Source organism: Pelmatolapia mariae, linkage group LG10_11 (genome assembly GCF_036321145.2).
Source record: "Pelmatolapia mariae isolate MD_Pm_ZW linkage group LG10_11, Pm_UMD_F_2, whole genome shotgun sequence".
NCBI lineage: Eukaryota > Metazoa > Chordata > Actinopteri > Cichliformes > Cichlidae > Pelmatolapia > Pelmatolapia mariae.
This window is the reverse complement of record NC_086236.1, coordinates 48855417-48873722: the sequence shown is the minus strand read 5'-3', so window position 1 is coordinate 48873722 and position 18306 is coordinate 48855417. Positions and strand designations below refer to the sequence as shown.

Below are 18306 nucleotides of genomic sequence, written 5' to 3'. Positions count from 1 at the left end.
ACTTTGATTGAAATACATTTGGTCATTGTGCAGCTGGAGCAGAGAACAGAGAAGCAGCCAGGATTGTCAAAGTAAAGGAGCATCATGGTTTTTGCTGCAAAAGCACAGGAATCTGCATATCAGACTTAAGTCCTGGTGTGTTTTATTATCACAATGTGAAGTTCTTGGTTTGTTTGTTTTTTAAATATTTAAGTCATTTTAAGAGTTACTTTTCATTGGTACTTAGTTTCAGTCTCAGGTCTGTCACTGTGTTCATGTGTAAAAGAGGGTGAAAAAGTACTGATAAAGCACACAGCTCAGTGAACATGGAGGTGTGTAGACCAAGGAGACAATAGTCAACCTCATCTGGTAGTTCAATGCTTTGAGCAGCAGGTGGCAGTGCTGCATAAAATGAGGATCTGAGATTCAAACATGAAGCAGCTCCTGAGCTCAGAACTGCTTCTAAATGAATTTCAACACATGAATCAGCCTTCAGAAGTGATAAGAGGTCCACTACAGACTAACAAGTTTATCTACAATAACACAGCATATATTAGTACACATTAGTAACATTTTATTACCTGCATGTGTCCACGTCTAAAAATATTTATGATGCATGTTGGTCACTGACTATCACATAAAACCACGAAAATCATTTTGTTATATTTGAGCCACAGTCATTATTATAATTACCATATTATTATTAGTAGCAGGAGGAGGAAGATTAATAGAAATAGTTGGACTGGTAGTAGCAGGATGTAAAAACAATCGAGTTGAATGGACCGGTGGAAGCAAAGAGGGTTTTAACAGAGGAGATAGAGAAGGAGCAGGAAAGGGCTTTTTTAGTAGGTTCATTTATTTTTATTAATGTTAACACAGCAGCCTGACTCTCAAACTCTAAAAGTCTGCTGATGTCAGTGAATGTAACAGAGTTGCCTCCTTTCCTGAGATTTGCAGATATGCATAAAGGTCAAGCAGCACACTGTAGATGGAGCTCTGGTAGAAAGCAGAAAAAGTCCATCATCAACTAGAGTGTGTTATTTGGAATCTACTATAGTGAAATATGGATAACTTTTTTCTTTAAAGTGACTCATCACTTAAAGATTTAGTATTTGGAAATGATTTCATATTAAATATTGATTTTAAGTGGCACTCAGGGCAGTGACCCCCAAACTGGGCAGGTGGCTCCAGCAGATCCCAGGAATGACATCTGAGATCTATGTCCAGAAGAGTGCAGCTCTACGAAGAGCAAATATACTTCAGGGCTCTAGAGTGCGACCAAATTTTTCAGTGGTGCGACTAAAAAAAATATTTGGTCGCAACTGTTCGGTTAACAAAAAAAAAAAAAAAATCTCTGCAACTCTCCGTGTGGTCAACAACAGACACACATTATTCCCCTATCGTGGACTAAACCAATCAGAGATAGTCAGGGGCGGGACCTCTCTGATTGGCCGTGGTCCAGTTGAAAGTGCAGGTGGAAGAGGGAGGTGAGTAGTTTGAATAAAGCGAAATCGATTCATTAAATGCTGAATCGACTTTTAAATATAACTGTGTTTTGCCAGAAACGCCAGATTCTCAGGTTAAAGCTCAAAAAACTATTTCAACAACCACCAAACAGCAAATGAGTATGGAACGCCAGGACTGCCATAATGAATTAATTAAATACACCATTAAATAATTAATTAAATGTGGCAATAATTAATTAAAATTGGAATTAATTAATTAAATAAATAGTAATGACACATGTAATTAATTAATTATTGACACATTTAATTAATTATTTATGTATTTCACATTTTAATTAATTATTGACACATGTAATTAATTATTTAATGATATATTTATTTATTTCATTTTGGCAGTCCTGGCGCCTGGCTCTCATCTTGAATTAATTTTATCTGTCAGCCTCACCCATCAAACTCAGGGGGCGGGGTTAACGCTGATCGAGTCAAAACCATTGCTTTGGCCTGGTGGCCATTGTTTTTAGCGCACAACAACCGGCATGTGGAAACTAACAGAACTGAACTTTGAAAAACCCTGTTTGTGTGTCACCAAATACAGTTTTAATATTTTTTTAGCCAAGAATGTAGTGGTTTAATCTTCATATGTCTGGTCGGTTTGTCAAGATACAGCCTCTTTGCAAAAGTGCTTCGATGATTTCGGAGATGTTTGCCCAGCCCAGTCTCACGGCAAAGCGTGGGATAGACCCGCTCGCCTCGCAAGCAATCGAGCTGTTATTACCACCGACAAAGCGCAGGCCCCGGTACACAGCTGTAATAAACCCCGCTGACACTGACTTCTTTTACTGAGGTTATATTTATCGGGGTTTTATTTCCTGATGTTCTTATGTGTCCTACGTGTTTCAGTCGCCAATTCTGAATTATAACTAACATTAAAAACATGTTTAAGGAGGAGAGAGAGCAAATAAATTCGATTAACAGCTGATCTTTGGGTTTTTGTTCAGTAATCAGCGTGACCTGCGTATAAACGCATAAAAGAGATAACATTGGTGTTTCCGTCATGTAGTAACTGCTGGCTTTAACTGTACAAAGGTTGTTCAACACTATGAAACACATACAGACTTCATGATGTTCGGCTAATATTTTTATTGTGAATATTAATCATGAGGGTAAACGGCCCTGTACACCACGAAGCAAGATCAGCATATCCACGATATCTTCAGCTCTCTGAGTTAACCCAGAGTTTCCCAGCTGACTATCTAACTGTCATCTACGAATATGTCACGGGTCATATCAATATGATTTTACAGAAAAGCATCCTTAACACTGCCAACTATTACAGAGATGTGAAAATCTACAGCATAAAGAACACAAAATTATAGCAGTCTAACGCAACACTGTAACAGAGATGAACCGTCAGTTTGTCGCAGACCAAAGTGGAATGAAAGTGATTGGTTGAACAGGTGTTCGTGATCTGTGTTTTCTGCATTTTCATCAGTGTAAGAGACTCAGCAGCATATTAGAATAACAGTTATACATTTAATAAATTACCAAATGAATACACGCAAGAAACGAGCAAACCTGTTCCGACAATTTGAGTTTGTATTCCCTCAGCTGCAGACTCGCTGCTGTTTAAATGTTTGAGAGGAAGATTAGATATAAAGCAAACGTCAAACATAGACTCAGTCTGCGTTCACATTTGATATGAGGCCAGGACGTAAAGTGGCTGTGTCCTGTTTTAAGATCATATATGTAAAATTGTTGTCTGACCTCCGTCGATCCAGCCGCTCAGAGTCCGTGGTTACCATGGTTACTGCATAAGCAGCTATAATGTAAACATTACGCAGCATAGGTGTTTATGTTTTTCATTGCAAAAGAACTGTCTGAATGGTTAACTGAAGTTAACTTGGATAAATTATAGTTAAGGAGTATCACAGATAACGCCCATGTGAGCTGTGTGACTGTTCACCACTACACTGAAATCAGTAGGCTATTACTGAAATACACGTGCTATATCATAAACTATGATATAAATAGGGAGGTCCTACTAACATGTTTAGTTTTAAAGGACACCTTCCTGCCTTTAGTCTCATTCATGAGCAGTATTAGTTTTCTTCTAACATCCAGAAGTCTGCACGATGTGTTTCATAGTTTGTAACAAGCCTTTGACAGTTAAACATAACATGACCTGAAAAAGAAAAAAAAAAAAAAAAAAAAGAGAGAGAGAAAAAAAATCACACAAATGATATGTTAACCTCATTTATTTTTAGTTAAGTAAACTCTAAAAATTCTAACAGATAGCTGGTGCTTAGAATACAATTGAATAACTATTAAAAAACAGATGATATAATATTTCTGTCCAGGTTGCAGTCTTCATGATGAACATGCTGTTGCAAACTCTGCTCCTCTCGGTGGAAATGCGCCTTCTCTTTCCTCTTTGTATAAAATCATTTTAAAAGTCAGTTTAATCTCAAAATTCACTGTTAAATCCAAAACACACCAGATAAAGAAAAGCGAATAGTTCAGTCTAACACATGTGCCAGTGAACCATTAAAGGTCTGTAAAACTATGCAGTTATGAAACGTAACTTTAACCTCAGCCAAACCGATTTGCTCAGTTGTAAATAAAACAGCGAAGTAAACGTGATCCGACAGACAAAACCTGAGTGAATTAAGTCCAGCGTTTAACCACTGAGAGCTAAAACTCAGGTGAGGTTTCAAAGCTGTGTGCCGGTGATTGGACATCAGCCGCTGATAAAGCTGGTTCGCCTATAAAGTGCTCTGTAAGGAAACAAGCTCCAGCAGCTCTGCGCTCGGGAAAAATACTATATTTACTTATCTTGTGCAGAAAAATGCGCTGACATTGCGTTATATCGAGCACCGGCTGCCCAGTTAAACTGTGACTATCACCAGGTAACGTGGGCGTGTTTCTTGAATTAGCAGCAGGTGTTAAACAGCTGACAGGTGAGGAGGAGGATGCATGCAGGTAAACTGAGGGTCTGTTGAGCTGATCGCTGATTTCGTGAGAAAAATGTCAGCTCGTTCTCTATGTTACAGAAGCACAGAGACACAAGACCAGGTGGAAAGAGACGATCTTTCGGTGAAAATGAGAATCTGCGAATGCAACATGTGGAACACGGAGAGTGGCATATGTAAACAAACCGGTTAACGTAACCCCCTCGGTGCACTCCGCATGCTGACTGTTAGCAGAGCTAGTGAAATCTCTGAAAACATCTGAGCACTTTTGCAAACATGTTCTATGTTGACAACCTGACCAGACATGTGAAGATTACGGCGCGACATTCGCGGTTAAAACACTGTTAAAAGTGTAGTTGGTGACAGAAAAACTGGGTATTTTAAAACTACACCACCACCATTGCTGCCTGTGATTTGAAATGCATTCTGGGATACCTGGCTGCCCCAAGTCTACACAAGCAATCGATTATCTAGGATCGACCTGTTTTGACTTACTTTGCACGGCAACCAATCAAATGTTAGAGAAGCTTCATGGGCAGCGTTAACCCCGCCCCCTGAGTTTGATGGGTGAGGCTGACAGATAAAATTAATTCAAGATGAGAGCCAGGCGCCAGGACTGCCAAAATGAAATAAATAAATATATCATTAAATAATTTATGAAATGTGTCAATAATTAATTAAAATGTGAAATACATAAATAATTATTTAAATGTTTCAATAATTAATTAATAAAATGTGTCAATAATTAATTAAAATGTGAAATACATAAATAATTAATTAAATGTGTCAATAATTAATTAATTAAATGTGTCAATAATTAATTAAAATGTGAAATACATAAATAATTAATTAAATGTGTCAATAATTAATTAATTACATGTGTCATAACTATTTATTTAATTAATTAATTCCAATTTTAATTAATTATTGCCACATTTAATTAATTATTTAATGGTGTATTTAATTAATTCATTATGGCAGTCCTGGCGTTCCATAGCTCACCCAACGGCCCGAACACGGACACGCCGTCGGAGCTCAGCGATTCTGATGCGTCGGGTCCGCGCTGTGTTTACGTCTTTTTGCGCTGATTCTGAGCTGCAGGATTTGTCTCTCTCCAACCAAAATTCACCGAGCCAGCAGCAAAAGAAGCAGCTTCACATTTGATCAATGTCGTCATGAGTTTTGCTTCTGAGTTATGCTGTTTTGCTTCCACCACGATAAAAATCACAATTTATCCACAGCTCTCTCTCTCTCTCTCTCTCTCTCTCTCCCTCTCTCTCTGTACTTCAAGAACAGTTTCCCATGTCAAATCTCTGTTTTCTGCATTATTCATTCGCTTATTACCCACCAGTCTACCGTTGTTTACAGCGCTGTCTTTTTCTTTTTTTCACTTAAATGACCTCGGACAAGAAAGCCTATTTTTTCTGTTGTTCAATACTGAAGAAATGTAAACTTTTTAAAATTATGCAGAATATTGCAGAATATCTTTAAGGTTATCTGCTATAAAAAGTCAGGCCAGATCTCCTTCATGTTTTTCTGTTTTATTCTCAGTTACTTTCACACAAAGGCATCTGCTGTGATGTTCACAATTCTGATGAAGTCTCACATGTGTCAGTACTGATAAATGATCAGAATTATAATATTTCTGACTGTCTGAGGCTAAGTTGAATCGAATCAGGACTTTGAGAACCGGAATCGAATGGATTATAGAAATCAGTGATGATACCCAGCCCTAGTAAGCAGCCTAGGCCCGACAGAAGTGGATGTAGCTGTGGGTAATAAGAAAAGATGAAAAGAACTATTGATAACTTTTTGTTAAGTTAAGGCCTGATTCGTCTGAAATTCATAGCCAGTGCTCTGACACGGTGCCATCAATCTTTGAATGCTGAAAAAGCAGCAGTGTATCCAGAAAACACATTATATGCTGCAATAAATGCACTGCCCAAGTGTCCCCTCTCCCCACTGCCTTTCAGCAGCATGCAACAAACAGGTCGTCAGAGGAGCCAAGATGATGATTAAGTTTAACATTTTCTGCAATATTGACAAAGCACTTTAAGCACAAGATTGTTAGTTAATAATTTAGAAATGAATATTGTCTGTATGGACTGCAATTCCCCCCTCAAAAAAGTGCACATTAAAACTGCGGTGTTAAGCGATGCAGTTGAAAAATTTGAGTGCGCCTAACTTTTGTGCCGGTGCGCCTAACTTTAAAAAGTTAGTCTAGAGCCCTGTACTTTACAGGACCCTGGTAAACGTTTGTAATAACGGATGTGTGTGACTCTGAGTGAGGCACAGGATTGCTAGATCAAGGCTAGCGACCTTAAAATGGAGATTCCAGAAACTTTCTTTACTGGGATGATCAAGCATCAACACTTAAAATGGAGAGCACTTCAGTCACAGTGATATTGATGTAGTTATTTTTATTCTCAGATGTTTAAACTGATTTGCTCCCTACTGCACAGGTTACCTGTTGGAAAATCCTGCACAAAAACACATTTTGTCTTTTAAAAGATATCAGGAACTTTTTTGATTATATCAATGTTACATCAGTTCAAAATACAGTCATGGGTGTGGAACCTTTTCTCAGTGTTTGTGGCTTTAATGGAACCTATATTATTAAAACCCTTTAAATGCCGTAATTTCACTGCTCATACAGACTCATTCAGAGTAATTATCACTGGTTCAAATTCATGGATTGAATAAAAGGGGCATCGGGTGGTGGTCGTTACTGAACTGTCTCCATTTGAAAACATTAAAAGACACTTTTTTTACAAATGACCATTTTAACTGAAAAATGCATTTTACAGTGTAAAAATTATATATGAAGTTATTTAGTGAATTTAAAGTAGACAATCTGAAACACAAACACAGTCCCTGAATGTCTCAAGGATTCAAGGATTCAAGGAGCTTTATTTGTCATTCGCATCACATGCTAACATGAGGTGGAACGAAATTATGTACACACGGTCCACAGTGAAAAGAAACAAAAATAACAGAGAAACAGAATTTTTCCTTAAAGTTATAATAAATTGTTTTGTTTTGTTTTGTTTTTTACAAACAGAAATGACAAGTAATAAGACAATACAATAAATAATGCTATAACTAGAATGCAACAACCTGAGTACCAGTATGGAGTATGGGTGTGGAGTGTGGGTATAAATATAGGTGTACTTTAGCACTTTAGCTTCTGGAATGAAGCTGTTTCTCAGTGTCTCACAGAAACATGGCTAAAAGACAACATGCCGAACTCAGCCTTCCAGATCTACGGCTGGCAGCTCTTCTGGGCCGACCACAATATGCTATTGAATTATGTTGTAAATGGTGATGCAGGAAATTGTCCACCAGCTGATGGGCTGTTCTAAAGTGTGGAAACCTGTCAAATAATTTCCATCCAAAGCTCTGTCAGCAGTGTAAGGGACACCATACTGATCTGTGTGGACTGAAGACTGAAATGCCAATTTGTCATCAGGTTTGATAGTTTCCCAGCCTGGACTACATCCTGATGATGTAACTGAAAGTAAAAAAAGGTTTTAAAAAGAGAGAGAGAGAGACAATGTCAGTAGCGAGAATACTTCAGACCCAGTCTGAAGTATTATTGTGGGGTTTTGGGGGGAAAGAATTTTCTTTTCACTCCTAAATAATGAATCTGAATTATGACTTCATAATCTGACTAAATCTTTTGTGGCAAACATTTTTAGCGTGCACACACACACACACACACACAAGCAGATTATTTCCAAGCAGCCTCACTACATTATTTTCCAGTAAATGTTGAATAGTTATATAGTTATGCAGTTTGTGAATAAAAAATTCATCAGAATGAATGAAATGAATAATTTGACTCTCCCTCCGTGTTCACTTAAACAATAAGCAGGGAGTCACATCCATCACCAATAACATGAATTTTGTCATGTAGACTCTTGAAGTGTAGTTCATACTTTGATCTTTGAACATTAAATAAATGTGCTCATTGTGCAGCTGGAGCAGAGAACAGAGAAGCTGCTGGGACTTTTGAAGTAAAGTAACATGGTTTTTGCTGCATTGTAAGGTAAAGACCCTAAAATTATACACAGTTTGTAAAGTAAAACTTAAAAAAAAAAGACTTTTTGATTTACATTTGAGTAGCTTGTTTAAATATTCTCTTCCTCTTCTAATTTATATGACCTGCATAGGACAACTGGGTTAAAACACATCGTGGTAAGCAACATGCACATTTTATTGTCAGTCTTCTGCACATTTTAGTTTCAACACAGTGGACATGTGGCTCTGTTAAGGAGACCAGTGCAAGGTTTCCAAAGCCTTATCAATTCTCCTACTCATCTTTGACCTCAAATGTCAAGGAAAAAAGAAAATGAGACTGAAAGCACATTTGGAATGTAACCTGGGTTAAGAGGGAAGAGGAAACAGGTGAAAGCACAGAAAAAAAAATCATAAACATGATGAGGCAGGGGAAGTACACACATCAGAAACAGAAAACAACATTTACTGCAAAAACACAGGAAGACACAACTGAACACAGAACAAGAGTTAACTAAGCATTGGAGAGAAGAGAAGGACTAAACACGGGAGCATCACCAATGGAGACTTGATGCAAGGTGATGATACACTGAGGGGGAAGATAATAGTCAAATCTAGGGAAAAAGAACAGGTCTGATAACGGTAAGGGGAAAAAGTATATGAAACAATGTAAATCCTAAGAAAACCAAGAATGGTGTCCAAAAAGCTCAAAACCACTGTGTAAAAATACCCAGAGGTTACAGTCACACGCTGTACCTTGTCCTGATGAAGAAAAATGCAAACATTGAGGCAGACTCTGTCCTCGCTGAGCTTCACAGTCTCCTCCTGATGTCCCTCACTCTCCTGCTCATCTGCTGATTCAAAGATGTCAGAGGGAAACAAGACCTTAAAAAATATGATTAATGAAAAGCAGTTTCAGACTGAAGCTGACTTGAGCAGCAGGAGGCTGGTTAGCTGACAGACTGTCAGTAAAAAGATTTGTGTCAAAAGAAATCAGTTCAGTTACATACACTGCAAAAAAATGATTTTCAAGAAAGTAAAGATTTTACACTCAGTTGCTGCACAGGTTACCTGTTGAAAAATCTTGCACAAACACACAGTTTGTCTTTTAAAAGATATCAGGAAGTTCTGGTCCTTTTTTGATTAAATCAATGTTACATCAATTCAAAATACAGTCATGGGTGTGGAACCTGTTCTCAGTTGTTTTTGTGGCTTTAATGAAGGCTATATTATTAAAACCCTTTAAATGCCGTAATTTCACTGCTCATACAGACACATTCAGAATAATTATAACTGGTTCAAATTCATGGATTCAATAAAAGGGTCATCGGGTGGTGGTCGTTACTGAACTGTCTCCATTTGAAAACATTAAAAAGACACTTTTGTGCAAATGACCATTTTAACTGAAATATGCATTTTACAGTGTAAAAATTATATATGAAGTTATTTAGTGAATTTAAAGTAGTCAATCTGAAACACAGATGCAGTCCCTGAATGTCTGTAAACTTGACAAACATCCCAACAAAAATAAACTGAATTGACAAACATTTGTTTTCCAGTTTATGTTTTATTTTTTCAGCAGGTTTAAACATGACAGACACGAGTAAAACAATTCAAAGGCCAACGATCCATTTACAACAAAAGGAAATAATATATATATATATGTGTGTGTGTGTGTGTGTGTGTGTGTGTGCGTGCGTGTGCGTGCGTGCGCGCGTGTCAATTCAAAATTATAGAAAAAACTGAATGCTTAATTTTTTAAGTGTCATATAATCATCATATCAATGTATCATGAAATACAATCAAAAGTAATATATAATAATAACATGTTTCTGAACGTTAATAGGAAACTTCTGCTTAATTTCTCCACTGTTTATCTTCCTGCTACACTGAGCCTGAACCCATCACCTTTGTTTATTAGAGGAAAGTTTGCTACAACCCAACAAGCCACTACTGACACCTGTCTAACTGAATAAACAAAACCAATCCATGGATCTTCTTACGCTGCACAGATGAAATTATATTTATCATAAACAGACTTCTTGTACCACAAATGGTTCCCACCTTTATTCATGGCAGCATTCGTGCCACAGACTGCTGTTCTTTTCTCGTCTGGAGCCCACTGATCAAAAAATACACACTGATCATCAGCCCAGATCCAGAAGTCGAAGCCACAGATGTATTGAAGGCCCAGCCAGACAAAGGGAGTGTCAGCCTTCTGAGCCTCAAACCCAACCCGGACCTGGGTCTCTTCATCAAGGATGGAAACCAGATCCATGTGTTCCTCTCTGCAGTGGTACAGGGCGTCTGCCCATGTCTTGTTCTCTTTAATCAGTTTAAAGGGCTCTAAAAGGAAAAACATCAAAAACATGAAACTTAGAAGCTTCAAACCAAACAGTGTTTCTGAGTGTCTAACATGCTGAGTTAATTCAAGCACATAATTCTTACTGTCAACATTTACACATTTATATTGACTCTACTGACTGACCAGTTAACTTAGTGGCTAAGAATGTTTTATTGTACCTTTGTTTCTGCCTTTCATCGTCACCTCATACAGAATTAAAAATACTCCCGATGTGTCTTGGTACACAGTTACATAACGCCCACACTTTGGTCCATTTTCACAGTTAAATGTTTTATTTTCTCCGCTAGTAGTTGTGTTTATTCTTGCACACCTGTAAACAAAGACAAAATGTTGGACAGATGTACAGAAAGAGTTTCTGGCTCTGTTTTATTAACTCATGCTGTAAACATTGGAGACAGTCGAACAGCTGGATAATAAATGTGAGCTGCTGTCTGAGAACATTTTAGAAAGAAGGAAAACACCTACAAATAAACAACAAAGGAAAATGAGAATAAATAAAGATTTTATATTTTACTCATATACTTGATTATTACTCCAAACCACATCACGTCATATTAGACCTCCTATTTCATTTGATAGAACGGATACAAGGTTATCTGTGTTACTGTGTTACTGGATTTAAATGCATTTAAATGTTCATTATAATTATCTAAAAACATTGGACATGCTGGAGCCTGACTGAGAACAGAAAGATTCAAAGTAAGATGAAGGTATTACTCAGTGGTGTCAGCAGCATTTCTCTCAGATGAGTTCCCGATGAGGATCCGAGCGCCTCTTAGATCAACTTTGAAATGATCCATGTTGTAAATGGTGATGCAGGAAATTTCATATAGACCCAAAAAGTCAACTGTCCACCAGGTGATGGGATCATCTAAAGTGAAGGAACCTGTCAAATAATTTCCGTCCAAAGCTCTGTCAGCAGTGTATTTGACACCATAATAATCTTCGTAGAATGAAGACTGAAATGCCACTTTGTCATCCAGTTTGATAGTTTCCCAGCCTGGACTACATCCTGATGATGTAACTGAAAGTGAAGTTGAAAAAAAAACAAAGAAACAAGGTCAGTGGTAATAATACTTCAGACTGGGTCTTCCAGTGTTTTTTAGGAAAAATCTCCTTTTCACTCCTAAATAATGAATCTGAATTATGACTTCATAATCTGACTAAATCTCTTGTGGCAAACATATTTAACACACACACACACACACACACACACATGCAGTTGGTGAAAAAAAAATCATTAAAATTAATGAAATTAATAATTTGACTCTCAAAACATCCTGAAGGATGACCTTGTTTAATATAATCCACTCACTCCCACCCACACACCAAAGACTGCAGGTTTATCAAAGCACTTATTTCTAAATCACAGTGATCACATATCACAGAACATAATTCAATATAAATTTACATTTATAACATATATTTATACAGATATTTGTAATATTGCTTCAGTCCAAAAGAAAATCCCCACATGAAACATTCCTACAGATATGGTGTCTACTGTGATGCACAAATAAATAAAGGGAGAAAAAAATATATAAAAATAATTTAAAAGTCATACAATTAAATACTTTACAAATAAGTATATTCAGAACAGAAGCACCATCATACTTTTTGATATAACCTGAAGAAACTGATTAGAAATGCACTCTTACCTGGATCCTGTTGAGTTGATCTTCCTGTGAAGTTTCAGAGAACGATGTAAGAATAAGTGAATTACTGCCAGCTCTGATATTGTTGTTTGGTAATACAGAGTAATGTAAACCATCCTTCAATACTCAGGCAGAAATGAAACTGGCTTTACTAAAGTCAAATCCTCTTTAAACTAAATGAAACGACTTTTGCTTTATCGAGCAGTTTGGATCAACTCACAGTAAAACTGAACTGTTATATTTGATCTTTTTCATTCTTTATAACGATCATTGAAACATCACTGTGCCAGGCAGGAACATCAAATGATCCACTTACCAATCAAAGTGATGAACAACAGACTCCACAGCATCTTTACTTTAGACTCTTTGCACAAATGTGTCCTCTAATAAGAGAAAGGAAAGACTTCTACCCTCACTCTGCAGTTTTCTGTAGACACACTGATGTTGATATGATCCCCTCTCTGAGTCAGAGCTGGATTTGTACTTCTGTCACTTCCCTCATAGCTGCCAACATGAAAATATAAATTTCTCCTGTTAACACTCAGAGTGAGGCTGTTAGGCAAAGCATTCCCAGTCTTTTACATCTGATTTGCATCTCTGGACATATCATGATTTTTATGATCACCCTGTTTAACCTGCATTGTGCATGCATCCAAGTAGCAGCACATGCAAATACTTTAGCATACCAGGAAATTAACTTTACCAGTCGAGGCTGACTAAATAAAAAGATATTCAGAGATATTTCAAAAGGTCGATATTTGGTGTACTTGAAAGAAAAAAAGGAGGCTTGTGATTCATATTCTGCCATATTCAGTTTTATTTAAATTCCTGAAAGTGACGTCTGTCCCAGAGATCCAGTTCAGTGACATCTATGTGTATCTTGTAGAGATTTTCTCACCTCTTACTGCTGCCAGGATGAAAGCTTTCTAAGTACAGAAAGTTACATTTATTTTGAAACTAGATGGGTAAATAATGCAGCTGAGTGGGAGGTAAAGAACAAGAAATTGTACATTGCTAAATAAGGAATGACTGGACTGACAGCCGTCATTGTAATGAGCTTGCTAGCATTATATTTGCATGTTGCCTTCAACAGGTGGTTAAGTAATTTCCCCCATGCACACTTGATATAACAGTAATAACAATCTCATCACGGTGAATCACTATCTTACATATCAGTTAAAAAAATCTGGATTCCAAATTTGAGTTTTTGAATCACTTTACTTATTTCTCAGTTTAAATTGGATTTTTAAAAAGATTCTGTTATGGGAGTTTTTTGTTTTAACCCTTTGGTATTTCCAGGTGGAATTTTACTCTGTTAAATTAAAATCCATCATCTCATATTTTATGACTTTTACTAGAATAGATTTATTCATCAAATTCTGAATTTTGGGTAACCGTAGCTGAACTGAGCGCAGACTCTAGAGTGTGGAGAACTAATCTGAGCAAATATAGAGGAAAGACCGAGGAGAGCTGAGGAGGTGAAGCACTGTGGACTGTGGTGGAGCAGTGTGCAAGCAGAGGCTGCAGGTTTGGTGATCAGAGAAAAATGCGGATAAGATGATAAACTCTGTTCTACTTTTACAATAATTTTAAAAATGTATTCTTATTCTTTTGTTGTCAGCTATGAGGTCAATTGTAAACCATAGACAATCAGCTGTTCATCTTGTTTTACAGTGAGTGCTCTGTGTTATACTGCGTATATTTTAGCTCAGTTATTGCCACTCCTTATTCAAAATTAATTTTTAACATTTTTAATGCTCCTTCCTTGGAATGACACATTATTTATGTTATTTAGTTGTGACACAGGACCAAAGGATTCACTCTTCAGCTTTATCGATGGCAGTGCAACTGTCACTTCTCTGTAGCTGTCACTTTCACCCTGCTCCATCTCACTACAAGACATAAATGTCCATTCATCAGTCCAGTTCAGCACACCTGCTCTTCCCCGCCCCCACGCTGCTCTGTGAGCTCACGGCATCACCCCTCCTCTGCAGCAGGCCAAAGACCACACGTCTGCCACATTAGTAACTGTGTTACTGTGTTCTCCTAACTTTCCAATCTGTAAAGAAATTACCTAGTAATTTGTAAATCTAATAAAAAATACAAATACTTGTTTTGACACAAAGTCTTCCAGGTGATGTCAGAGGACCTGATCCCAGAGAAGATGAGGGGAGGACTACCAGGAAATGAAGAATTACTGTATTAATGTCTAAATAAAAAGAAAAACTCTTCAGGCCCTTCATAATTATTTACAAACTTCTGGTCACATTCACCAGCACACAAGTAGAATAAAGGAGGCAGTTATGTAATTTCCCATTATTACACAGAGCTTCATTTATGGATATTTAAGGTTTGATTTCTTTGCATGTATGAATTGGATTGGTTGTTATCGACATCTGATGAGAATTTCGTGTCAGTAGCACCTTTAGAAATATATTTACTTAAAAAATTGGGGATGTGTTCAGTTTTTATTTTATCTGCTGTATGTTTCTAATAATATTTCATCTGTTACTTCTCGCTATTATTCACTTTTCTTGCTGCCTTTCAATGCCCTTGACACACAACTACCTCTGTATTATTGTTTCACTCTTTTCTTTCATCCCATCTGTTCTGTTGTCTGATGTAATCCTACTACCCGCCTTATTCTTTCTGTGAGCTTCTGTTGTGTCACCTGAAATGACTGAAGGTAAAACAAGTCAGAAAAAGCTTGCATGCTTTAAACGGATTAAAAAGCTGTGGCATAATTAATATCAAATTGTGATTTATCTGATTACAGCAAAAGATTAGCTTTTATTTAAAATATACCTGAAGGAAAATGGATTTGTCCAGCACAATACAGAAAGACTAAACAGAAAAGGTAAGTATAAACAGTTTTATCCCATCAACAGAGTGGTCTTACCTCTCCAAAGCTGGATGCAGATCTCAGACTTCTGTCCTCCTGTAGATATGCTGCTGTTCCATTATCATGTCAGCTGCTTGATTTTAAACAGACTCACTGATCCTGCACGAGCAGGAACGTAACTACAAATCCTCATAGTCCTATCAGAGTTGTTCATTTTGCACTGCAGCAGTGGTCACAGTGTCTGATTTAGAAAGAGCTTTTGATAAATGTTTAACACTCTACACTTTTCAAGGTCCTGGAATGGGTTAATTAAATTGTTATATCTCCACATGATGCTAAATATTTTACTGATATGTAATATTAGAACCAAAACAATCTTTGCTTTGTTAAGTTTAAAAGTACTTTAAGAAGTTTGTAGTGCAGTAAAAATCAGATAAGGTATGTAGGATATAACGCATTTAAAGTAATAATGCATGTTGGGGTCAGCTTCAGAGACAGGCAGAAGTGACGTGTAAAAGTGAGGTCAAATGTTACATGATATTTGGATGCAAACTATGATGTGATATTTAGAATCCCCATATACCATTATCATTCCCTAAATGTTTTCAGTACAAACAAAAGCAGGATCAATTCAAGATTTTTTTTAAAAACACATTTTATAAAAGTCTGACCTTCGTTGGCCTTGAAGGAAAGGTCACAAGTCTAAAGTAACAAGATATTTAAAATCACCATATATCATTCTCTATATCCCTATTTGTTATTAGTGCAAACAATATAAGTAAAAAACATAGTTTTAGATAACAACGCTATATACATGCAGAGCTATCAATTCTGTCTGTCAAAGGTATTTTATATCCTTTCATGCTACTTTCTATATGCTGACAATACGCAACACATTTGTAGGAATCACAGTCTCTACGTTTTTGTCAGTTTCCGACCAATAAATCATGAAGTTGACCTTGAAGACGTTGATAGATGTAAGCCAAATTTTAATAGATTGTTAACAACAAAACTATTATAAAACATCACCTCTTTGGCGGAGATGATACTGATTTTAAACATGTTAAGCACAAAATGAAGCAGTTTAATACAGATCAGAGCCACTGCCGTATATTTATCACAGTGAAGTGAATGAAATAGTGAAGGTTCAGTCTGTAGGCTTAATGACGACCACATTCACTGTGCTGCTTGTCTGAACCATCTTCAGCTGGTTCTTCACTTCCTTCCTGTCTGTGTTCACCTTTGTAAACAGTCAACACTGCAGCATGAGGATACTGTGTTTCATGCTGCTGCCCATCAGTCTCTAACACGCCTGTCAGTAAGATCTTGTTCCACCAGCGCTGTCTGAAGCTGTGCAAAGAGACACTGGTCAGGCTCTCCCCATCCTGGTAGTCCTCCCTCATTCTCTCTGGGATCAGGTCCTCTGACATCACCTGGAAGACCAAAGAGAGATAATGTTGGTGTGTAAAAATGAGCCAAGTTAACCCAAACTGCCTGGAATTTAAGCCTCCTTAAGCAGGTTTTGTAGTCCAGCTAGACTGGATGTAGCATGTCCCGTCTACCTGCAGAGAGCCAAGTTGCCAGATGGAAGCAGTCTTCAAAGTATGTGGTACAAACGGTCTGTGGGCCACTGATGCTCGTGCTGTTGGTCTACCAGCCAACCGTGTAGAGGAGCAACGTTATAATATACAAAGAGCTGAAGTAAACCAGAGTCTTAAAAACAATGAACTGTCCACTACAGTCACTGTCTTTGCTTTTCATGCCATTTTTTTTGGTCTTTGAACTTCTCCATATTCCTGTAAATCCACTGTCACCACTTTCTTTAATCAAGCCCACTTGTCAACCAGTCAACATTCAGCAGAAGCTTATGTTATCCACCTCCACTGACACCCAATCAGGATCTTGACGAACTCAACAGAAGCAAGTCTGGTGTGTGAAAACCCCTCCGACCAGAATCAAGGGACTATAAAACTAGTTTCATAGTATGTGTGCAAGAAGGTTTCTCACCTCAGTGAGAGCCTGCAGGGTTTCATGTTTGGGGTTTAGCCGCTGTAACGCCTCTTCTGTCATCTGTAGGACTCTTTCACTACGCTGAAGCACAAAGGAGGACTGCTGCTGTCGTAGGATTCTCAACAGGAGTCTGTAGGAGGCAGAAAGACAATGTGAGTACTATTATATCTAATATTATACCCTGTATTACTGGTCTATACTTGGTCTTTTTTTATGCCTAAACCTTTGACAGCTGGCACAGACATCATCCAAAAAACTGTGGCTGTGGATAATTAAAGGATCCATACAACACTCTGCACCACTTATTGGACGTGTAGCGAAGCAATTTCTCTAATTCAGTCACCTGTTTCAGCTCCACTTCACACCACAATAACTACATTTATTTGTTACCATCTTACATATTAAGCTCTGTATTGTATTAAATTTAGGTTTTCATTCATTTTCATTTTTTATTTTTTTCCATTTTCTGCTTCACTAATGTCGTTATTTAGTGTAAGTGTCACCTTTTTGACCTATTTTGTGTTGTCATATTGTATATATTTTATTTAGTAAGAGTTATGTCTTAACTGTTTTGGGTACTGTAATCCAGCAACTTGCCCACTGTTAGGATAAGAAGTGTATATCTTATTATATTCACACAAGGCCAGGGGTCTCAAACTCACGGCCCGGGGGGCACGAAATTTGGCCCTTGAAGTTACTTTTGTGTTAGGAAGGATTTGTTCATTGTTGAGTGCAATGTTAAAATAAGTTCTTTAAAAAGCAAAAAATGATTTATTACGAAGGCAGTATGAGCAGAGAGTACAAACGTGTTAGTTCAGTAAGAGAGTTATTTGTAAAGAAAACAATTTTCACTAGCAGTCAAAAACTAATGTGCACACTTATGTCTGCATTTTTATTTTGTTAAACACGAACAAAATTATAGCAGAAGTGCTGCCACGTGTCTGGCCAGAAAGACAGTACTAATTGGTTTATGTGGTAGTTCAATGAAAGGCTTCAGTTAGTT

The 18306-nt window shown here is 37.3% G+C and overlaps 1 protein-coding gene across 1 annotated transcript in view; it reads right to left on the bottom strand.

Moving 5' to 3' along the window:
* Positions 1–15973: 15973 nt before the first annotated feature.
* zgc:101716 (uncharacterized protein LOC492784 homolog) overlaps positions 15974–18306 on the bottom strand; it is a 7029-nt gene continuing 4696 nt past the window's right edge. Inside the window, exons 7-8 of the mRNA XM_063486823.1 lie at positions 17301–17433; positions 15974–16726 (exon numbers count right to left, since the gene is read on the bottom strand). Coding sequence (XP_063342893.1) covers positions 16454–16726; positions 17301–17433 — 406 coding nt within the window. The 3' untranslated portion in view covers positions 15974–16453. The remainder of the gene's footprint in view (positions 16727–17300; positions 17434–18306) is intronic.